At 42.4% G+C, this 24,333-nt stretch overlaps 1 protein-coding gene and 2 long non-coding RNA genes across 5 annotated transcripts in view; 2 read left to right on the top strand and 1 right to left on the bottom strand.

Moving 5' to 3' along the window:
- The window catches only part of LOC135312684 (uncharacterized), a 54,305-nt gene extending 43,628 nt beyond the window's left edge, over positions 1–10,677 (bottom strand). For both annotated transcript variants that reach the window (XR_010372374.1, XR_010372375.1), the window contains exon 1: positions 9,813–10,677. This is a non-coding gene — a long non-coding RNA (uncharacterized LOC135312684). The remainder of the gene's footprint in view (positions 1–9,812) is intronic.
- A 140-nt stretch (positions 10,678–10,817) lies between these two features.
- LDAH (lipid droplet associated hydrolase) overlaps positions 10,818–24,333 on the top strand; it is a 129,641-nt gene continuing 116,125 nt past the window's right edge. For both annotated transcript variants that reach the window (XM_064448122.1, XM_064448121.1), the window contains exon 1: positions 10,818–11,256. In XM_064448122.1, the coding sequence (XP_064304192.1) occupies positions 10,833–11,256 (424 nt within the window). In that variant the 5' untranslated portion in view covers positions 10,818–10,832. The remainder of the gene's footprint in view (positions 11,257–24,333) is intronic.
- On the top strand, positions 11,271–17,244 carry LOC135312685 (uncharacterized). The gene is made up of 2 exons (XR_010372376.1): positions 11,271–12,167; positions 16,388–17,244. It is a non-coding gene; the product is annotated as an uncharacterized LOC135312685 (long non-coding RNA).

The raw sequence follows: 24,333 nt of genomic DNA, 5'->3' as shown, positions 1-24,333 counted from the left end.
GAGGCTTTTTAAATACAGTTGATAACGTGGTGCTTCTCACTGGAATTCACTCGATGATGGCTGTCTGCCAGGATAGGATTCAATTGCATAAGCATATGTGAAAGCGCTAGACGAGATGTCCCAGTGTATGTCGCTACTGTTCTGAGATGTTTGGACACCAGCTGCCAGACTAGAAAGTGCCTGATGGGTCCTGTCTCATCTGTGTCAGACCCCTGCAGATGTCGTAGATGCACAAGAACCCCTCATATAGCACTAGGTGCCTAGGTTTAGGCAGCCGAGTCCAGTTTCCAATGATGTTGTGAATAGAATGAACAGCATAACTGCCACAACAGCAAAAAAGCTGAAGGATTAATAGAATCATAGAATTATTAAGGTTGGAAAAGACCTCTAGGATCATCAAGTCCAACCACCAACCCAACACCCCCAGGCCTCCTAAACCATGCCCTGAAGTGCCATGTCTACATGTTTTTTGAACACCTCCAGGGATGGTGACTCCACCACCTCTCTGGGCAACCTGTTCCTATGCCTGACCGCTCTTTCAGCACAGAAATTTTCCTTAACATCCAGTCTAAACCTTCCCTGACGCAGCTTGAGGCCATTTCCTCTCATTATATCACTAGTTACTTGGAAGAAGAGACCGACCCCCGCCTCCCTACAACCTCCTTTCAGGTAGTTGTAGAGAGCGATAAGGTCTCCCCTCATCCTCCTCTTCTCCAGACTAAACAGCCCCAGCTCCCTCAGCTGCTCCTCACTGTTCCCCAGTTTCGTTGCCCTTCTCTGGACACGCTCCAGCAACTCAATGTCCCTCTTGTCCTGAGGGGCCCAAAACTGAACACAGTACAGCCTCACCAGTGCCGAGTACACGGGCATGATCACCTCCCTGCCCTGCTCCTGCTGGCCACACTATTCCTGACACAAGCCAGGATGCCATTGGCCTCCTTGGCCACCTGGGCACACTGCCGGCTCACATTCAGCCGGCTGTCAACCAGCATAGCTGCAGTAACGGCCTAACCCACCTCTGTGCTGCTTCAAAAATCATCACCTTGAAAAGCAACAATTCAAAATGCACACACTGCCTCCCCCCCAAAAATCCCACCGGTTCCCCAAGACTATAGTGGAAAATAACCATAGAACATTAAAGAGTATTGCTGAAATGGAAATGCCTCTTTTTATTACCTCAGTATATCTTGCAATGTAACAGGAGTTTGTTTGCAGTCAGGTGCCAGCAATCCACAAAGTAACATTTGTATATTTGTTATAATTTTTGTATTTTTAAATAAGCAGCTGTCCCAGAGTAACAAAGAAAGACCATAACCCCTGGTGCCTTCCCTTTCGTCTCACCAGATAATGTAGTAAATGCACCTGCCTGGGACCTGAATGATAGAACCAGTACAAACTGGAGAGATGCCCCTGTATAAGCCAGAGGGAAAGCCTGCCACCTTTTAGAAGCTTGTCAAGGAAAAAGTGGAGCAATGTTACAGAAAGAAAGATGGATACTCTCTGAAAAGTCTGGGGCAGGCAGCATTCTAGAGGGGGGCATCCAGGAAAAGCTTCTCCTCTATTGTTAAATGACAGAAAATATAAACGAGAATGAACTTCCCTTCTTCTGTACAGGGGAAAAAGATGCCCTGTGAAGTCAGAAACACTACGTACAGGGAAATGGCAGAAGAATTTATCTGAGAATAATGGATGACTCATTCTAGGCAGTTCTGTGCAAACTGTAAGAAAATCTGATACATTGTGTATTGGGAAACTGTGCCAGAAACCATGGCAAAATATCAAAAACCAAGAGCCAGAACTAGCCAGTGGACAAGCTTCTTTCTGATGAACAGGCTGGGACATTAAGGAGGACAACTTTGTGATCTCTGCAAAAGAGAGGCTCGAATGCAAGGAGTTTGCTTTAGAAAGAATAGAGAGGGATCAGCGATTGCAGACAGGGATCAGAGGGGAAATCAGCACAGGAGACTTCATAGCAGGCATCTGCCATAGGCTCCCTTATCAAGAGGACTTTAGCCACGGTTTTGACACTGTGTCCCATAACATCCTCATGGACTCCAGGCTAGATAAATAGGCAGTGGACTGAAAGCTGGCTGAACTGCTGTGTTCCAGGGCTTTGATCAGTGACACGAAGTTCAGTTCAGTTGAAGGCCAGACACTAATAGTGCATCCAGGGGTCAATACTGGGACCAACGTAGTTTAACCTCTGCATTCACGACCTGGACGACAGGGCAGACTGCACCCTTAGCAAGACTGGGAGGAGTGAAAGTAGAAGTGCTGCTATTCAGAGGAACCTTGATGGGCCACAAAGATGGACATAGAGGAACCTCATGCAGTTCCACAAGGCAAGTGTGAAGTCCTGCACCAGGAAAAGGAATAAACCCCCACACCGGTGCAGGCTGGGACCAGCTAGCTGGAAAGCAGCTTTGCAAAGAAGGACCCGGTTGTCCTGGTGGTCTAGAAGTTGAACGTAAGCCCGCAACATGCCCTTGTAGCAAGGAAGGCCAACAGTGTTAAGAAAAGCATCGCCAGCACGTTGAGAGAGGTGATCCTTCTCTTCTACTCAGCAGCAGTGAGGCCACATCCGGAGCGCTGCGTCCAGTGATGGGCTCCCCCGTGCAAGAGAGACATGGACTTACTTGGGCAAGTCCAGCAAAGGCCCACAAAGATGACTGAGGGATAGAAGCATCTGACCTACAAGGAAAGGCTGAGAAAGCTGGGACTCTTCAGCCTGGAGAAAAGAAATCTCAGGGGGATCTTATCAACCGGTGTAACTGTCTGATGTGGGGGAGTAAAGAAGATGGAGCCAGGTTCTTCCCAGTGGTGCCCAGTGACCTGACGAGGAAATAGGCACAAACAGAAATACAGAAAATGTAATTTAAAAAACCCAAACTAACTTTTTTACAGTGAGGCTGGTCAAACACTGGAAGAGGCTGCCCAGAAAAGCTGTGGAGTCTCCATTGTTGGAGAGATTCAAAACCCAGCTGGTCACAAAGCCCTGAGCAGCCTGCTGCAGATGACCCTGCTTTGAGCAGGGGCTTGGTCCATACAATCTTCAGAGGTCCCTTCCACCATCATCCACCCTGTGAGTCTGTGAATTTGTAAGTGTAGCTTAAAAGTGCAGATGAGAAAGGTGAAAAATACAAATTTTGTTTTGTCTGTCCCATGCTTTACTTTAAGAGTAGAATTATATCTACCTACCTACACTTGTCCATGTACGCTATTCACCATTTGTGCAAGGCTCAGGAGCAGACAGGGTGACCTGTCTTTCTTTTGCCATCTAAACTTTGTGTTTGTTTTGGAACTACATCTCTTTCCAAAATGACACAAGGAAACAGAAAATCAAAGTAACTTACTCCACCCTATAAAGTCCTGCACCAGTATAATGGTGGCACGGAAAGGAGAAAGAGGATTTGAAAATGTTAAAACTTTCTTTCATGTAACACCGACGTACATTAAGTGAAAACTGTAAGGCATCACTAAATTAAAAGGCAGTGGTCACAGCATTAGATTGTATTTCACCAACAGAATACAGTTTTAGAATATGAAGAATATTGCATTATTATCAAAGATACAGATGCAACATATATAGCTTTTTAGGGAATTTAATGTAGCTAAACTTGTGCAAAAGCTGTTGTAAAAGAGAACAATTTAATATATTTAAAATGGCTGAAGCAGAAAGAATTTTAATTTACTATCTGCTGAGGGACTAAAACCAAAACATTACCACAGCAGGTCTTTGCTGCATATTGTCCTCAAGGGACAAGTAGTTGCTCGCATCAATAACAAGAATGAAAAAGCGTAGAAAGGTGTTTGGAAAGTTCACCACTTTCTAGTGGTTTAGATTTCACTGTCTCTATTTAACTCTGCATAAGGGTCTATGACTGCTTAGTGGGAGACCACGCACAGGTAATCATAAATAACAGTTCTGAATAAAATTCACTATTCTGCAAAGGCTAAGCAGAAAAGTGATTCATGGGGCTTAGGCAATGGTTAGGGCTACAGCTGACTTTTTGCAACAGGCTAAATTCTATACCTGAGCTGAAACCTGCACCCTCTGAAACACCAGAAAATCTCTGATGAAGACTCTTGGCCAAACCCTAGTGTGGTTTATGACTTATAGTTCCCATGGTCATTTTTAGATAGCAACGGGGGAAGGCAAGGGAAAAAAAAATTATTTGACTATTTCTCAAATGTACTTACAAATGGAATTTACTTTCATGAAATTCAATGTTTTATTTCATATTACAGTTTGCAGCTATTAAATATGAGGCAGTTGCTCTGTGAGTTGTTCCAGTACACACAGCTGCATTAACAGCTAACGACAAATACATTTTACACTAGTGGGTACTTGCAAGAACCAAATGTCTCTTCAGGAAGTTTTACCAGCAACTTTTTTTCATTTATTTATGCAGTTCCAAATAATTATGTATGTTACTTTCCACATGTATGCTCTTTTTTTCTGTCTCTGCTGCTTGAAAACTAATTTCCACTCATCTGTGGGGCAAGATTAACAAAGACACTACCATCTGTTCCTCGACTGGATTTGCTATCGTATAACTGTTGACATGTAAAGGGTATTTTATATTTTGATTGGACATTAATTGTGCTTTCTTTGGATTAAGTATTTTAAACTAAACTATGAAAATAGCCTTAAATATATAGGTCATAGCAATTATTGTGTTATTTACATTACTAAACAAGTACGCAGCAGATGGCCTCCAGGGCCCTGGCCAGAAGAACCTATCTCCTGCAGATTTATTTGGTGCTTGGAGATACTACCAACTAACTTCTCAGACCCGTTGGAATGCCATTGTGCCTCTCGTTTGTTGCCAGCAAAAATATTCTAGACTTGTTTGTTTCAACACCAACATTTCTCAAGTCCTTCCTGGTACCTGGCTATATAAAATGTTCATACTCGGGCCTTGTCAGAGGCCATGTCCCTGCAGTTACATGAAATAGCACCAGGGATCCTTAAGAGACAAGGGGCCACAGTCTGGCCACATGTACACTTCTTAGTACTTGGTCCAAGTCTCCTTTTGGACCCAGCTGGTACCACTGTGGCCATTAGGCTGAACTGTTATATTGTGTAGGGTTTCTTTATTTGTAAGTGCCTGAAAAATATGAAGACTGTATTGCAGACCTCCACTGGGAATTCTCCATTTCATATAACCTAGGTTGCATGCAGCATGAGAGTATGTGGTCATTGAAAGTACGAAGCCTGCTAGGACAGCTTTGGAAGACTATGCGAGGTGAGGAACCCCACATTTGGCTCAGTCTTGTCCATCCTGCCTACTGAGCATGGCTTCTGGTGCAAGCCTGTACTCTGAACTGTGCCCAGGATTGCTCACAAGAGTGTTCATGGGCCCAAAACAGGTTAACCCTTAACCAGTCTGGACAATCAGTAGTCCAGCACTGAAGGACACTCACGGGTCCTGCTTTATGTAGCAGTAAAAACATAACCAGGGAAGTCATGCAAAATACTCAGGAAGATCTGACCTTATAAAGCACTAACCCAAGCTTTTACAACATAAATTCTTTTTTTTTTTTTTAACCTATGCCTCAGTTAAAGTGGCCCTTGTATGTACTTACTCTATTCCACCCTGATCTAGCAAAATTTTTATGCATGCGAGCTGCTTTAAGCTCAGTGTTTGCAAGGGGGCTGTTTGTATAAGCAAAGTCTATGTATGCTCAGAAGCTCTGGGACCATTGCTTTATGTGAGACCATTCACATGCTCATGTGTTTGCTGTACTCTGACTTTATATACTTAAAAAAATAATCATGAGAGCAATAATACATATACGATATAAAAAATATAAAATCTCCAATTAACTTCCATTTCCAAAATGCTTGCAGTTAGCTTTTTTTAGTCTTATAATACAGGAATACATACTAAAATATTATTGCTGCCATTTATGACATGAACATGCTCAAATTCATACCAGAAGGTTCGCATGTGCCCACACATAAGGGTACAATGAGCCAATCAACACTACGTCAAATCCATTTTTTCCCATAGAGATGTGGAACTGGAATAATAACCTTTTCCAACTTAATGTTTCCCTTTCTTACATTAACTACCTGTAAAGCCAGCTTGGTCCTTGGAAGAACTTTATCCATTTGCAAACTCTGTTTCAGTTGTTTTGGGAACTGACGATGCAACTACTTTTGAAATATCTCACTGTCTCTAGGACATCACTTCTAACTCATAATTTTAAAACATATCCATTTCCAACGACTCTGTAATAATAATTTTTTAAAAAGTAATTTGAAAACCACAAAGAATTTATTTTACATACTTCTGAAAAAATCCCTTCAGACAAAATGAGTATGCACACAATAGCTGAGCTGTTCAGTGTGAAAACTACTTCCATGAGCAATCTAAATATTTATATAAACCATGTATATTTTTAAATTCTTAATTTTAAGATCTTGGTTATATAAGGTTTAAGATACTTAATTCTGAGGGAGTGAATTGGTCTACTGAAAATCTATTTGGGATCCAAATGTTGCAATCTATTTTTTGCCTTCCCAGTGCAGTCAAATGTCTCCATTTAGCCAGTGCAGTGTGTGTTCACAGAATAGGAAACATAATTTTTTAAAAAAAAAAAAAAGAAAACGGGATTGTATATAAATAAAAAATTGTCACGGAAGCTGGACAGAAAGATGCAGAGAAACACTCTTTTTTTCTCCCATTGATTAAACAGGTAATTTAAAATATTAGTAACACTTGCAGCGTTGCAGACATGGACTTCTTAAAATACAATTATATCAGTGTCCTGTGACAGATCCTATTTATCATTATTGTAACTCTACCTTTAGTAAAGTGTTTCCAAAAATACTATGCTTTAGCAACATGAAGACTAATATTTTAACTGTAAAAGAACCACTGAATTCTGTTATCTTGACTGTAGGCTACTCTTACGGCATCACCTTTCCATCTATCACCTTTAGTTTATTACATTTATTTCTGTGAGTCCATCAAAGAGGAGCCACACAGACCGGAAAGGCCTTTCCATTGTGTTCAAAGCACCAGAGAACAGAAGAAACAAAGAGCTGGGGAGTAAAGGTATTTATATAATTTGGTGAATACTAAAGATGACTGGGTTTCATATTTACAGATAATCTACTGAAAATAATAAATCATTAGATGTGTCTAATTGACCCATATGTATGTATTCATATATACTGTCCTACTTTACTACTAAACTTATAAATTTTACAACCAGAATTTTGGAATAATTTGTGATCTCCTGAAAACACATTCTCCAGATGGAATGATAATGAATCTTTGAAGAAATCTTTGAACACTGCAGAGATTCAAAATCTTTTATTCTTACATCATACATAGAAAATAAACTTAAGAAATAAATTCAGAAACTGGAGAACTGATGATTTTAAGGGGTTAAGGAGATTTACCCCTTATGTGAGGATATAAGTGATGAAAACATGCATCTAAAAATCAATTATGTCACAGTTGAGTACAGAGTGGCTACACAAGGGATGAGCTGCGATGATGGGCTATTAAACAAAACATGTTGCCCTCAAAACACCCGCTTCACCTGCCTTATTGATTTACATTCTGCCACTATATTATTGATCATTTAGCACAGACACTGGTTTGATTAACCTCTATTTTTATTATTTGTTTACTACATAAAACACCCAGATCAACTACAGGCCTGTAATCCATAAAATTAGATGCTAATTCACAAAGGATACCTACCAAAAAAGCACATTACAAATATCAAGACAGAAAACAAATCAACAAATAACTAGCTTATACTGTATTATTACTACTACTACTAAAACTTCGGTGCATATGAGCAATATCTTGAGCAATGCAAATGCACCACAGAGCCCTGTTTGAACAGAACATACGTGAGATGTTTTAAGCCACCCCTCTGCAGTTCATGCCAAATGCAGTCCCTTCCCCAAGGGAAACCACTATGGAAATTAATGCTAATCAGCTATTTTATGGTCTCACTCAAGAGATTAAAAGTCACTGAGAACCTGCCCTCTAAAAAGCATATACCCACCACACATAAAACTACGGCCTATACTTCTCCTGTGAGGACAACTACCAATTTTCTCAACTATTAAAATAAATTTAAGAAAATAAGCCCAGCCATGTTACAACACAGCCACTGATAAACAGAATACTGGTGTGGTCATAATAGGGTGACCATTCAAACCCCCTCCTCCTGCTTTCTGTCATCTGTCCTCATCACAACTAGCAATCAGATCACAAACTGCTGAGCAAAAGCCTAATGTTGATCCTTTCACAGGGAAGGAGGCAATGCCAGCGTGGAATTTGCATCTAACCATTACAATTTAGGTTGTTTTTTTAACATTTTTAAGTGGGGAATCTAAATGTCAAAACACTGAAATGATTTCTTCAAAAGCAGAAATTCACGTGTGAAATCCAGGACAGAGCTGAGGAATTCTGATTCCTTTGAACATCCCTTCAGAACGGACCAGGGCAAATTGCCTCTCTCTTCTACAACATGAAAGAAAGTATTTTTTGTGACTTCACTGCAGTAACTGACCAACTCCGGTTCATATCAAATGTAATACATGGAGTCACCATTTCAATATTCCCCCATAAGCTTACCTACTGTTAACAATCAAGTTTTATAAACAGTTTAATAAAATGGTGTACTCTGATCGACAGTACCTCAAGCACCTTGGCAGCCCTTTGATATTTTAAATGCAGAGTAGGTAAACTGAGTTCTGGAATAAGAAACAACCTTATCTTGATGTGAATTTCAGAATAAAGCAATGTTACTTGCAAATAGGAACTGAAAACTGTATCAGATCAGGCCAACGGTCCATTCTGACTTTGACAGCAGTAGGTGCCAAGGACAGGGCAAGCACATTGGGCTACTTCCCTGGTACAACCTCCCAAAGACTGATGGCTCTTGGGGCTTCCTGAGCCTTTAAGCAGCATCTTCACGTTTAATAGCCCCTGATGGATTTCCCTTCCATAAGTCTGCCTCATCTTTTTGCAACCCCTGGTAAACTTTTAGGAAACTGTGACATCTCCAGTGAAGTTTAAGACTACATTAAAATGCTTTTTGTGTTGAAACTGCTACCTGTTAGCTTAATTTGCTTTCTACAGGTTTTGCATTAGAAAAGACATTGAGGAATCATGGTCCATTCAACTCAGTTTTGCATACCATTGTATAGGCTTTTGTCATTATTTCCCCAACCTCCTTCTCCCATCAGCTTGTCTTCTGACCTCCATTTCATTTAGTATTCTTTATATGGAAGAATTTCAGACTCATGAGAAATATTGTTGCATTTTTCTATATTACAGCTTTACTGTACCCCTTCTGAGGTGGAAACTGCTAGAGCTGCAGACCCCACCCAAGCAGTGACAGTCACACAGAGAGAGAATTAGGGTGTCCATTTCCAAACTGTTACCAAATCTTACTTGATTTTGACCACTGCCGAGCACAAAGCACCGAGATTCCATAGACCACCTGTTGTGACTCCAAGGTCTCGCTCATGAACAGCAGTCATTTGTTAATAGCCTTTTATTCCATCTAAACGCTCAGTTCTATCTCACATGTCAACACGTGGCTATCATTTCACTGCTCTCAGTTGGAATTCAAAGGTTGCTCTGCAACCTGACAATTACTTTTACTAACTTGAATAACTCAGTATGAACAACAGATTTTACTCCTCCGCTCTCCACCCCTTTTTTCAGACTATTTATGACTATGTTGAACAGTACTGACCTCCACACAAACTCCTGCACAACCCTACCGGTCATGCCAATCCAATGAAAAACATGGTAATTGATTCCTACCTTTTCTTTCCTATCTTTGCACTGGGTATCCATCCACCTGAAGGCTGTAACCTTTATCTCATGACCACTGAGCCTTCTAAGAACTTCTTAAGAAAGCTCTTGCCCAAACACCGTTTGGAAATCCAAGTTCATTGACCCAGCTTGCCTTGCCCAGGTGTGGTAATCTGGCTCCTCCAAAGCCTCCTGCAGATTTCTGAGGCACAATGTCCCTCCATAAAAAATTATGCTGATGGTTCTCCGGTGCATCATATTTATTCCTGTTCCACTCGCTCTTGTCTTTGTTATTCTTCCCACGGATTTGATCGATGTGCACATCGACCTTAGGGGCTCCTCTTGGAGCTGTTCAGGCTTCGGCTACAGGCGGCACTCTCTGGTCCTCCACGCCGTCTGTAGCACGCGGTTACATGGCACGCTCAGCAGTCCAGCTATTTTGTGCCCCAATCCCTCTGTAACTCCTCGATAAGCACCATCTGATCTTGCCAATTTCCTATTGTTCAATTTATTTTCTTTTTACCTTCTACCACGACTTCAACTGGAAACAGCTCCTCCAACTCTTTTTTCCAAAAAGCAGCAATTCAGCATGAAATGGTCCTGTGAGAAACACGGGGTTTAGTTTTTTCATTAACAGCCTTAACTTCCCTGAGCTCCTTTCACACCTTATTTAGCAGACATACAGACTCCATGGCAGGATCCCGGTGGGTTGAGAACTGATCTACTGCTACTTTTCATGACTTTTGCAGATTGATCCTCAAAATTTTATTTTTTATTTTTTTTTTTCGGGGGAAAACTGCTTTACTGTGTTGTTACATGCCAGGTGCCCAGGTCCATTTTCCTGATTTAGAGGCAACTTAAAACATGTTGAAGGATGAGTCTGTGCTGCTGCTACCCGTTTTTCTGTCATCTTTTTTAAGCACCCCAGATTAGTTTGTTTTTCAAAACTACCTTTTTGGTTTTTTTGGGGTTTTTTTCCCCCCTTTTCCAGAATTCCCACAGAAACTGTGGGGTTTGGGCACGGCGTGAATGACAGAGACTGAAGCGAACCCCCACGACGGGTGCCTCGGGGGACCTTCGCTCCTGCTCCCGCCTCTCCCTGGCGGGCGGCGGATGCCGGTCCCCCCCGGGCTGGGGCGGCCCTTCCCGCCGGAGCGGGGGCCGGCGGCCGGTGCAGGGGAGGCGCGGCCGCCTCAGGAGAGCCGCCCCCCCGCCCCACGGACGGCTCGCAGGGCCGCCGCCTCCCTGGCAGAGCGGGGCGGCGGCGGCGGGAGGCGGAGCGGGGCTGCCCTCAGCCCGCCCCGCGCGGCCCGGGCGGAAGGAACGGCCCAGCCGCCGCCGCCGCCCCCTCCCGCCGCCGCCCTCCGCGGCCTCGCCGGCTGCTTCCGCCCGGTCTCGGCAGACCTCGCCGCCGCCGCTATGCTGGGTGCCGGGGAGCCCGCGAAGGGGGAAGGTACGTGCCTCAGCGGCGCGGCGGACTCTCGGCTCGGCGCCGTCCGTGGGGCGGGGGCAGCCTGCGAGGGGCTGCGCCCCCGCCGAGGGCGGGCGGTGGGCCGGGGTGGCGGGGCCGGCCGGGCACCTCGCCGGCTGCCGGGCGGGCCGTCCCTTCCCCTTCCCCTTCCCCTGCAGCGAGCGGCCGTGCCCCCGCGGCCTCGCCCAGCCAGTGCAGACACCTCCCGCCGCTGCGTGCTGCGGCGGCCGGGGAGCCGGCGGCGGGCTGGCAGGGCGCCTCGCTGGGCGGGAAGGGTCCCCCAGCCCTCAGGGAACGGCCGTGCGGAGGTCAGGCTGAGGGAGCCCCGTTCCGCTAAATAACGTTGGTGATCTCTGGCCGTAAGGCAGAGGATGGAGTAAGACAGCCCGCGCAGTAAGCGGTGCTTTGTATGTGCTCCCTCGACTTGTTTTTCCTTGGACTGGGAGGAGACCCCAAGAAACAAGTCCTAAGCAGTGTCTCCCTTCCCAGAAAATAACTGCGGTGATGCTACTTGCAGTGTTTTTTCTATGTGTCAGTTCTTGGTCCTGTGAAACATCTCTTGCAGCTGACTGATGCTTGTTATCAGTGCAGCAAGTTATAAAACAGGCAGGAAGAAAAAAATCCGTGGCCTGAAGGGCCTATAAATGAGGAAAATGATGTTATGAATGCTTAGAAGTTAAAAGCGAGATGAGGTTTGTAAGCGGAAAGAAGGGACTTTTGTCAGAGGGACTGATCTGGCTTGGAAAAGTGGAGTCTCACAGGCGTACACACCCTCCTTCGGGAACCCTCTGCCTGTCAGGTTTGTTCGTAGTGCTGGTTCCGGAGCATCTTCGTTGTGAGTAAATGCAGGTGACTGCTACAAAAGAGGAAAAAATGCCTGCGCCAGACAGGAGGTGAGCGGCAGGTTCAGGAAGCAGTGTCAACAGTGGTATGGTAAAAGAAATTCTGATAATGATGGCGCGCTGTTGAGGCATGACAGTTCTGGAGGGCTTCTTACTGGTAACTTTTTTTAATTGTGTTTGTAAGAATGATGAAACAGCTTCTTTTCTTGCAACTTAAGTATAACATTAAAGCCATCAAAAGACTTGAATGGCTTGAGTGATGTAGACCCTTATTTTTTAAGGTGCAGTAAACTCCTGGCTCTCTGGGACTTTATGGTATCCAATTAGGTCTGGGAGTCCACCTGCAAGGACCTGTTGCAGAATCTGGATATGAATTTGTATTTTGTGTGTCTCGGAGACTAGAAGCCTTCAATTATTAATTAGCATTATTGCAGTTCCCTATTTTCCTGTGACACTTGCTTATGATGCCAATGAGGGAAGTGGTCACACATTTACAGAACTGGGTAAGTGACAGCACGAACACTTAATATTTTCCATCATGGTTTTACAACAAGGATTGTATAAAAGCAATTGAAGTCAATGATCTTTCAAGAATCTTTGACAGTACCCTATGCAGGTGCTTGTGAAAGAGGCAAGCATATATGATTCTTCTTTACCTAGTCCCACTCCGTAAGTATCATACTCAGCCTGCAACAAAGTGCAGGCCAGGAACTTTCTGGAACAGATGTGCTGAAGACTTAAAGTTCCAAAGTGGATTTCCTCTCTATCGGCTCATCCTTGCCTTGCACCCGTGTGGAGTTCTAGTGTTCGCAACATCCAGCCTCAAGCAGTTCTGCGGCTCAAATACACACTGACTCAGGAGGCACCTCTGTTGGTTTTGAACACACTTTCTGCTACTTCTACTTGGTATTTCCTACTTTTTTAATCAGAAGAGACACTGATGGGTTATTACCTATTTATCTGCTTCATGTGACTCACAAAGGCAATTACAATGAATTGTGTATGGGTAATGGTAAAATAAAACGTCCAACATGACTGTCAAGCCAAAGAACTTACCAGTAAATTTGATGGTATTTACTCTAAAGCTCCCTAATACTGCTGTTCTTACTGGGGGTTTTATTATTATTATTGATAGCTTTGATTTCTTTCAAATTACTTTTTTTTCTCTGTTATTATGATTGATCATAATGAGGGCACCTTGTCTGGAAGAAGGAGCAGTCCCCTTTTTGAATAATGTCTAGGTTATATTTACCAAGTATTAGGAGCAGAATTTCAGTGTTTAAGCTTTAGTGGTGGTGTGCATGCATTTGTACAGACAAGGTGCATGCAGGATATGAAGGGCAGGATATGAAGGGCAGGTAGTTTTTGCTTAGTTAAATGGGGCACACTCTTAATAGGGGTATAACTGTTTTTTCTGCCCTTGACAAACCACTGTGTAATACTGAGAATTTTCACTGAAGTGCTTGGCTAAATTTCATTTCAGTTTACACTTTGATAATATTTAGATGTCCACTAAGGTTTGTAAACAAGTTACACTTGGGAAGGGAAGTCATTCTGATAAAAGAATATTCATCATAGGAAACAAGTGTGTAATATGAAAAGTCTGAACTTAACAGAGTCTTCAGCTTGACACAAATCTGGACTTTCGCACCAAAATACTAGCCTGAGTACGTAGTCAACTAGTAAAATGAAAGAGAACTATTTATTTACCTAGCTAGGATTGCACAACCACCTAATGCAGCTGTGCATTGTGTGGTAAATGCCTTGTTATCATATGTTAGGTAATCCTGATGTGCCAGAACAATGTCTAACAAGAGGTGCTACAATTCCAGTTATGGCAGGATTTCTTTCATCAGTATCCTCTCTTCCTCCTGCTGCTGCCAGCAACCATGCTGTTCTTTTGGTTCTCTCCTGTCTCATCTCCTGCTTCTGTTCAGATCCTGTTCTTGCTTTCCTTTGTTCTGAAAGGTTCTTTCCTCAAATTTCTCATTTAACAAACCCCCATCTTTACTGATACAAACTTTTTGTGGAAATCTAACCCTCCAAATTTTAACTTTCAAAAGAAATTGTGGCACTAATTGGAAATAAAATGAATATCACCTGATAACTGGATTATTGTTTGCACCTGTGATGAGAACAGGCTTTGTTTACGTAGGTATTTGTAGGTAGTCCTGTGTTGTCAGGGTTTGGCAGGATTTTTCTGATGGGAGGAGCTGAGTCCCCGTGTAAAACAGTGATACTTCAGGGGCTGCTCTCATTTGGAGGAACAAGCTAGCAGTGTTTCCAGCATGGTGAATTGACTTGGATCCTCTTGTTGCTAGAAGTGTAGGTCTGTATGTCAGAGCACCAGCATGTGCAGGCCTTCCTGCAGCACTGGCTCTAGGAAAAACTTTTTTGCTACTGTACCATTTTCTTCAGCCTGACTGTTCAACTCCTTGTCCCATTTGCCTGATCAGCAGCATGATGAACCTCACCATTGCTTCTGACTGGGAGGGACTTGAACTCCTGGCCTCATATTAATAGTACTGACAATTACATTACTGTGGTGACTAGGAAAGGGATCTAATGCTATCTGATATTATTCTTTGTAGTCTCTTGTTTATGTCTCCAGTTCATTGATTCTCCTGTTTGATTTCCCTTGTCCTTTGCACAGAGCTGCATACAGCCTGTTTGTTTTCATGTCTCTGCTTGCAGTGCCTTTCTAGCCTATTTAGGTTAGTAAATGGATATCAGAATGTACAGCTGCTGCAGTAAACATAAGAAGTAGGTGGTAAGCTGCAGACACAGGTTGAGACATTGCTGGAGAATGCTGTTTTGACTAGTAAATTGGTCTGCTGTAAGTAGAGACAGCATTTTGACCAATTTATTTATGTCCTTGTTAGACAGCAAGAAAACTTTAAGTAGGTAGAGAGTTGAAGGCAAGATAAACAGTTGATATAAGAACACATGCAAGTGGAAATAATAAAATGGGAAGAAAAGAAGTGGTTTGCATTCAGAGGATATGTTAGGCTAAGGGAGAACAAGTGATGTGAAAACATGGAAGAGACATAGAAATAAGGGATAGTTTCATAGGGAGATTCATGCTGAACAGCACAGTGAAGGATGGGGGAAGCCAGGTCAAGAACAGCGTGATGCTAATTGGATTGGTGTACAGGTTTTTTTGCTTTGATATCTGCGTCTTACTGGTACTCATCATGCTCTTTGAGCTTTGCCTTACTTAAGAACAAAGAAAGAATAGTGTTCTCCATTGAGCAGTGAATCTTACTGTGATAGGAGGTGGAAAAGGAGTTATTTAACATAAGATGAAATAGCAGTTGTCTTTTACTGCTTTTGCCTGTCGTTACTGCTGCTGAAAGATGGAAGTTTCTTCAGATGCTGAACTTTTGGGAGCTGTGGTTTAAGTGCATATATAGGTTATTACTTTAAGTTCTTGCTTTTTTGTGTTTTGTTGAATGTTGTCCAGATTACCTGTATAACTTAAATGGCTGTCCAACAGAAATGTGGGGCTTGTAGTTTTTTTATGAAGGAGAAAAAAATAAGAGTATAGAAAATACAGTTGTAGAGCCAAATGGTTCTTTGGCTTTTTTTCTTTTGAAAAGGTGCAAAGTCCTCGTTTTCCCTAGAGATAGCAGGAATCAAGTGGCAAAGAAGCATCATCTTTGTTTAGTGAGCAAACATTTTTTCCAAACCCTTAGACCATATGCAAACCTATTTGCATGTGCATGTTTTCTCTCTCTGAATACCATTTTCAATTTCTTCTTGTGCATGTGTCCTTGATTATCTGTTCTGTCACCTTTTTTTTTTTTGTAGTATGGTCTGCTTGTTCGCTCTCCTACTGAAGCAATAACCTCCTGACAGGCCATGTCAACTCTTCTCCTACATAATTCACATACCTGTTCAATTTTGGATGTGCTCTGTTTTGGGTGGTGATATGTGCTGAAGTTTGAAGGCCACTGATGTTTCTTTCCTCTGTATCCAAACATAAGTTTGATGGGTTCTTGTTCATGAAGTATAACATTCCCACCTCTAACTTCAGCGGGATTTTAACCCAGTCTGTAATCATGGTGTTATATTTTGGTTTTGCCCAGTGGCTCCCAGAATACTGATGTTCAACATAATCCACATTCAAATAAACAATTAAACAAACTACATACTTCGCAGATTTTGCACTATTTGTGACAATTTTCTCATGCTACCCATTCCAAACTATGATTTATTTTCCTTTGATTTTCTAATGTAGGATTCTTGCTTTTTGCTTGCTTTTCCTGCAGGCAGCTGGGAAAGTTCATTTACAAGATTCTGTTGACATGAGTCTGCTGTTTCTGTGAAATTTGCTGGTCAGAAGAGACCTGGCATAGTTTTCTCTCTGGAAACCTTCTTTACCGTGAAGACATTGTACTTCAGCAGCAGTTTTTTTATATTCTTTCACATAGAAATTCTATCTTTACTTGACTGAGGTTTTGCTAACGTTGCAGTCTAATCTTAGAACATATAGCTAAAGTATATTTAATATAAAATATATTATGTCCACCACCTTCTGTTTATTCCTCGAGATTTACATTTTAAACTATTGAATAGATGTCAATACTATGTGCAAATGAACAACTTCTTCTTCCTTTGGGACTAAAAAGTTTCCCAAAATCCTATTTTCTGTTCTGGAAAATACTTCATATTACACCAAATTAAACCGTCCTATTTTAATGCAAATGAGACTATGATGACCACCTTGAGTACGCTTGTTTCTTTAAGCATCAAATTTCTTGCTTATTTCTTTTTAGCTTGTCAATGGAAGTAGCTTTATCTTCAGGCTTACATATTGACTGGAAAAAGGGGCAGTTGCTAGGAGTACAGCTACCACTTTCTTGTAATCTGTGGGATTCCCCACCCTAATTTTGGTTTTTCATAAAGTAACTTCATAACCATAACAAAACAAACTTACACTCTCTTGGGATCATTTTCACATTGGTAGCTCTGAACAGTTTGCAAGCAGTTTGCGATGCTTTAGCTCTTTTGAAAAAGTGAAAGTTGCCATCTGGGTATGATTAAATAGATTGACAGGACACAATCTGTAGGACCTCTTCCACTGTATGCTGAAATGTGTTTGATAAAGCATCTTCTACTTTTAGAATGTCATGTCTTTTTTCTTTTGGGTGCATTTATAGTTGCTGGTATTGTATGAAGCCTCAGGGGACCCTCAGCCACACCAGAGTTGCTTCTCAGGATTTGCTTATGCTTGCAATGACTCCAGTGCTACATGTTTCTAACTGAGTGTTGAAGTTGCAACAGCATGTGGAGGACCTTTTGATCTACCTAGAGCCAATGGACATGGCCTCTGCTCTTTGAGCACTGGGCAAGCATAACTGGGTTTTCGAGATCTTTGTTAAAGGAGCATCAGCACAAACAAAAACTGAGATCTGTGATGCCAAAGGAGAAAAAGAAACCAGACATAAAACTTAGTGTCTTGTTGCCAGAACTGCAATGAAATTTCAGATCCCCTTGCTGACTATGTTGAGTGCTGCAGACCAACAGTTGAGGCTTTCAGGCTTGTGACTGCTTTCATAAAGGCTGCCATTGTGCCTGGTTCCCTTGGAAGTCTTTCATTTGCTTTTTCATCCTGCTGAGAGTAGTGTGGAACTCAAGACCAAGAGTGCTCTGATAGTTCTATTATGATAATTAACAAGAGCTCCATTTTTTTTTATTTTTAGTCATTAGTACATGCTGAACTTTTTAAAGCCAAAACTCTCAGTGAGATGTAAAGACTGGTTAAAAGTTATGGTGGGCCTTCCTAATCCATTTCTCCAGGGTGTTGACCAGCTTCTCTTGTTGAATAATTTTGTACCAGACCAATGTGGACATGTATCATTGTGGGATTTGAAAATGTTTTCTGTTCTCTTGATTCCGTACTCCTGAAATTCTTTCAAACTGTCCATACCAGAGCAAAGTACCTTGTTGGAACAGGGCTGATGGAGGAGCCATCTATTCCTGATTTGAATCCAGAAAATCTGAACCTTTCCAAGCTAACACTTTTTTGATTTGAGACCTATGCTTCTTTGCTGAAAAGCTGTCTCAATAACTGGTTTTATAATGTTTGGCACTGACAAGAGACTGTTTGTCTGGTAAAAAATGATACCCAGAAGTTATTTTCCCTGTTTCCCTTCCACCAGGACAGGACACACTTTCTTGGTGATACGAGGCTATTGGTGGTAATGAAATACAAATTTTGTGATGATACTGTAGGTCCAGTTCTTAAAACTAAGTTTCTTCCTACTGATTTCTATGCACAGTCCCCTGTATGGTGTCTCTGTATGAAGTTCAGAAATGAAAGCTGATTCCAGTTTTCATTCTACACTTCAGCTTTTTATCATTACAGCTCTAAGCATGAGTAAGCTGTACTCCATTTCCATGCAGTTCTCAGATATTTTTGCACAGTCATCAGTGAAATTCTCTGTGCTGTTTTACAGCTGAGGGAGGGGCACGGGGGGAATGACACAGGAACAAAACAAACTGAAGGTGTCAGATTGCTAGGTCACTGAGTGATCCCTGAAAATAAGGCTGCCTAGTTACTTCACTTGTTTTAGACAAAACCAGCCTGCTGCTCTGAACTGACTTAGGTATAGAAGTTTGGGTTTTATTGGGTTATTTCATTTAACTGCATTGCTTTGTTTGATGTGTCCATAGTGTTAACTCTTTAGCTTTGCTTATTTTTACAGATAACACCCAGCAGTTTTTATTTACTAATTCAGAACTAGTGTGAAAGGGAATAGTGGGTTCTTGTCATTATATGACTTTGACAGAGAATTATACTGTAAAGTACAGTGAAGAAATGTTTCAGTTTTATGTGCTACTCGCTGCTGCTGCTGCTTTTCTTAAACAGAATTGGTCAAGATTTGTGACTGATGTCACAACAGCTTGCAAAGTCTTTGGCCTATGTTCGCTGTTTTTCTGTAGAAGATCTGGCATCAACTGTTTGTCTGTAGTTTGTCTAAAGAAACTCTTGAAGAGATCTAGGCATCATGAATTCTCCTCTTCCTCCCCTTGTTCATCTTTGCAGGTTTTCTACCAGGTCGGTCAGTCTGTCCCTTCTGCTTCTAGTTCTTAGCTATGAGCATGTTAGTTCCAGTCTGCAAATCAAGGAGCTTACGTCACGTCTGGATGATTCTCTTCTGGGGGTAATGTTGCAGAAATTGTTAGAGCCTTAGCATAGCAAGCAGCTAAAGGAATCTTGCTTTCTATTGTTCCAGTTACTCTCTTGTATTGTGATATGGAATTCAGTCACATAACCTCACCAGTTAGGCAGTGTTTCTTTTTTATTTAAGCCGGTGCAGCTAATCATGGAATACATCTACTTCAATTTCCTATGTCTGTAGGGGGCTGATTTAGTTTAGATTCCCTTGCTCTGACCTATATACTTATTGTCATCTACTGTATTCACGGAGCCCTCTGCATTTGCTAAGGTACTAGAAAAATTGGCTGAGACCCTTGTCACACCTCACCCTTTGTCTTTTTCAGTGTTTTAGGGCCATAAGAATTTTAAACTGTTGATTTATAGAAAACTGGAGAAAATTTAGTCCATCCCTCTGTTCAGACCAAAATTATTGTTTTGTCCAGCTGAGTCTTAAAAATCTCCAACAAAAGAGGTTCTACTGCCTTTCTAGCAATCTTCCATTGCCTTCTTAGGAAAGAATTTTTTTGTAATCTCTTAAATTGTCAAGACACAACTTGTGGTTGTTGTCTCTTGTTTTACCATCTGCCATTGCAAAGAAAAGTTCAGCTATGCTGTCTTTGCAGGTCTCTTTCAAATAGCTCTAGCTTGCTCTTTGATTACAACTTATCCCTTTCTTGGCAGGCTCAAAAAGCACAGTCCTTAAAGGTTTTCCTTAGATGTCATGTGCTTTAGGCTGCTCACCCTCTGGAGTCATCTACTTGACCCTGCCTAGTTTTTCTATGTCCTTCTTGACCTGGTGGGGTGAACAAAACTGGGCTCAGTGTTGCAGGCATGTCCTCCCTGCTGTTGAATGGAAGGGAAGAGTAACTTCCCTCAGACTACTGGCAGTGCTTCTCAAATTTGTCTGATACATAGTTTATCTTACGGTGTTGAGAGCTCATTGTTGTCTTTCAGTTTGGCATCCATCATGACAAACATCTTTTTCAGCAGGGCTGCTACTCAGCCAATTACTTCTGAGCTGCTTCTGACACATTATGTTCTGTTCCAGGTGCAGATCTTTGTTCTTTCCACTGCTGAGCACCATAAGGGATGTGTTGGCCGAGTCCTTGATGTTCTCAAGGAAACAACCCTCTGAATTCAAACTCTGCTCTGGCTGCATCTACCCTCCCAGATGATGTAGCGTTGTTTGCATTTTTTGTCTCATCATCCAGGTTTCTGATGAAAATGTTGAGCTTTATAGGCTCCCTTACTGACCCAAGATTGCTTAACATGTTTGACATTCAGCTGACAGCCAGTAGCTAACTATCTTTTAAGCTTGTTCAGTTAGTTTTCAAACTATGCGAGTCAGTTAATTCAGCCTGCATTTCCTTAGCCTGGAAAGAAGAATGCAGTGGGAGACGGTGCCAAAAGTCTTAATAAGGCAATGTGCATTACATCTATGTCTTTTCTTTTATTCTTGTAGCCAGGTTTTTTATCATTGAAGACAATCACATTGGTTGAGTATGATTTGCTATTGGGAGATTGGTTTCCCATTCTGTATTAACGCCTTTTCATTTATGTGATTAGAAGAATACATGCTACCATCATTTTTTCTGAGGACTCAGCTGAGCCAGATCAGCCTGTAGTGCTTTGGGTGCTCCTCCTTACCTTTCTTGATTGAAAATGGCTATGATTTTAGATAATCTTTTTCCTGGCTTCTCTCCCCCCGCCCAGCCATGAAGAGCTCCCCTGATTAACTGTAATTCTTTGATAAGCATCAGCCTTGCAATTGGATCAACCAATTCTGGCACTTTCAGTTGTATCTAGTCCAGTTTCATGAATTTACATACATCCAACTTCTGTAGGTCATCCCTAAGCTGTAATCCAGACCCTTCTCAGAAAGGGCGAAGTAGATCAGGTTGCTGAAAGCATTGTCCAGTCAAGGATTGAATACTGCCAAGGTTGAAGATTCTACAGCCTTCTCAGCAAATTCTTCCATTATTTAATAATACTCATTGTGTGTGGGGGGAAATTCTAATGACAAAGAGAGGTTTTCTTTGTTGCAACTTCTGATTGTTGGTCCTTGTCCTTTGGACACACATCACATGCCTCAGCATCCATATAATCTAATGACTCTCTCCAATATGTTGATGTCCTAGTCCTGAGGAGTCCAAAACTGGACACAGTACTCCATATGCAGCCTCTCCAATGCCAGGCAGAGGAAGGAAATCACATCCCCCAATTTGCTCTCTACTCCTGCTAATGCGGCCTTGTATACACTTGGCCTTCATGGTTTCAAGGGCACACTACTGACTCATTTTCAACTTGTTATCAACTAGTGTCTTTTTTTGCAAAGCCACTTGCTAGCCTTTGAGCCCCAGCCTGTGTTGCTGCGCTGGGTGCAGGACTTTCCATTTACCCTTGGATTTCATGTGGTTCCCTCTTTTTCCAGCCTGTCAAGGTCCATTTGGATAACAGCCCTGCCCCCCAGTGTTTCAGCTGGTGTGTCTCCTTCCCCCTCTCAGTCTGGTATTATGCATGCACCTGCTGAGAGTGCGTACTGTCCCATTGTCCAGGTATTTAATGAAGACATTGAACAGTATTGGCCCAGTATTCATCCTCGAAGGACATTCCTGGTAAGTTAATGGGGTTTTTCGTGTTTGGGTTGTTTTGTTTGCGTGGTTTGTTTTTTGGTTTTTTTTTCCCCCAGGAGTCCCCTTAGTCCATATCTCACCAGCTTAGCTGTAAGAGTACTATGGGAGATAGTGTAAAAAGCCTTGCCCAAGTTAAGCTAAACAGCATCTAGTGTTCTCCCCTCATTCATCCACTGAGCCATTCATCTCATCATAGAAGGTAATGAGGTTATTTGAGCACGATGTGCCCTCACCGGATCCATGCAGGGCGTGCTCCCAGTTGCTTTCATGTGCTTGGGTACAACATTGAGGGGAGGGGATTTTCTTTGCTAGATTTCTGAGAACTGAGGTGAGGCTGACTGGCCTGTAGGTCCCTGCACACTCCATCTTGAACATGTGTGTGATGGTTGCCTTTTTGCAGGTTTTGGGCACTTCCCCTTGTCGTTGTGACATGAAAAAGGACAGAGAGTGGCCTCACAGGAACCCTGGCCGTGCGATGGGTTTCTTATGGCTTTGTGGAATCTCATGTCAAATTTGCCTCAGTGGTCCTTTTTCCTTTGCTTTGGTTCCACCACTGCTTCGTGCAGTTTATCTCTGCCCTTGTGGTTACTGTTGCATCTCTTGGTTCAGCATCGTTCTTCAGATCAGGTACACCCACCTGTTTTTCCTGTCTTGTGGTTGGACAGTTTGTAGGCCAAACTTCAGTCAACTGACTCTGGTTACTTTATGCGGTGCTAGACTGAGTTCGTGACAATTCTTTCATTAAATACTATTAGGGATGCCAATAACAAATTTTGTTTTTCCCAAGTTCTCTTTCAAATAACATGTCAAGTCCAAGTAATAGTGTAGGATGGAACGGTTAATATGCTATCAGGACAGTTGCATAAATAATTAAGCACAATACATGCAAAGGAAACTTAGTTTTACTCTGGAGTCAGTTGAACCAAAGATGAATATGAAGAGACGTAGTCATGTGGCAGAAGTAATCTGTTCCTTGTGGATAACTCTGTTTCCAATTATTCTTATCTGAAACAACGACAGTAGGTGGAGTCCTGGCTTCCATAAGAACAGTATCCTGGGTTTCATAAAAAGAGTATCCTGGGTTGCATTAAAAGGAGTGTGGTGAGCAGGTTGAGGGAAGTTATCCTCCTCCTCTACTCCATCCTAGTGAGGCCACATCTGGGGTACTGCCTCCGGTTCTGGGCTTCCCAGTTTAAGAAGGACAGGGAAGTGCTCGAGCAACTCTAGAGGAGAGCTACCAAGACAATCAGGGGATGGGAGCATCTCCCTTATGAGGAAAGGCTGAGAGACTTGGGTTTGTTCAGCCTGGAGAAGAGAAGACTGAGGGGGGATCTCATCAATACCTATAAATATCTAAAGGGTGAGTGTCAAGAGGATGGGGCCGGACTCTTTTCAGTGGTGCCCAATGACAGGACAAGGGGCAATGGGCACAAGGTGAAACACAGGAAGTTCCACCTCAATATGAGGAAAAACAACCTTCCTGTGCAAGTGCCAGAGCAGGGGCACAGGCTGCCCAGGGAGGCTGTGGAGTCCCTTCCCTGGAGACATTCAAACCCCACCTGGATGCGTTCCTGTGCCCCTGCTCTAGGTGTGTCTGCTCAAGCAGGGGGGGTTGGACAAGATGATCTCCAGAGGTCCCTTCTAGCCCCTGCCATTCTGTGATTCTGTGAGTCCAGATCAGTAGTAAGACACCTAAATATATGTCTTGGTTTGTAAGTGCAAGTATATGCCTAAGTTCTCATTACAGGCTTTGCTAACTAGGGGAGAATTTGTCTCATCCTGAGGTAGAAACCTAGTGGCTGGTCCCATAGTTATTCACTAATCGGTCCATCTACTGTCACTTAGTTCTCGTATCCTGTAATAGGAGTCTGTTTATCAGGTAGACACCTATGTTAAGGGTGTGTTAATCTAGTGCCCTAAAATCAAAGCCCATGTTTATGTATTCTAGCAGAATTTTTGTTACTAGATTAAGTACTGTTGACAGAAGCTGCCTTTCTTGTGATATTTTTCCACATATGTTTAGAGAGTTATGGGCAGGGGTTGGAGAGAAGGAAGAAAATATTGCATGTAATAAGGCCTGATTTCCTATATAGTTGCATCTCTCTATTACTTTCCTCCATGATGACTCATATGAAACTCCCACGTGTTAAGTTTGTGGTTCTATCTTCTCCTTAGCTTTTAGAGCTGTGGTGCAAACTGTGCCCTCTCTGCCAGCTGGCTGAGCTGGTATGAGTCTCATCTCTTGAGACCTCTGATCATTAAATGTGTTTGGAAATTGATAGACTATCCTAAGATATTTCTAGGGGAAACACAGGCAATCCATGCCAAAGATAGATGTCTCTAATGGAAAAACTGTTCTTCAAAGCTTCATTTATGAAGAGGAAAGGAGATCGAGAGGTAATTTTGGATATTATTGATT

The sequence above is a fragment of the Phalacrocorax carbo genome, chromosome 3 (assembly GCF_963921805.1).
Source record: "Phalacrocorax carbo chromosome 3, bPhaCar2.1, whole genome shotgun sequence".
NCBI classification, from domain to species: domain Eukaryota; kingdom Metazoa; phylum Chordata; class Aves; order Suliformes; family Phalacrocoracidae; genus Phalacrocorax; species Phalacrocorax carbo.
The sequence above is the reverse complement of the archived record's forward strand: the minus strand, read 5'-3'. Positions and strand labels throughout refer to the sequence as shown.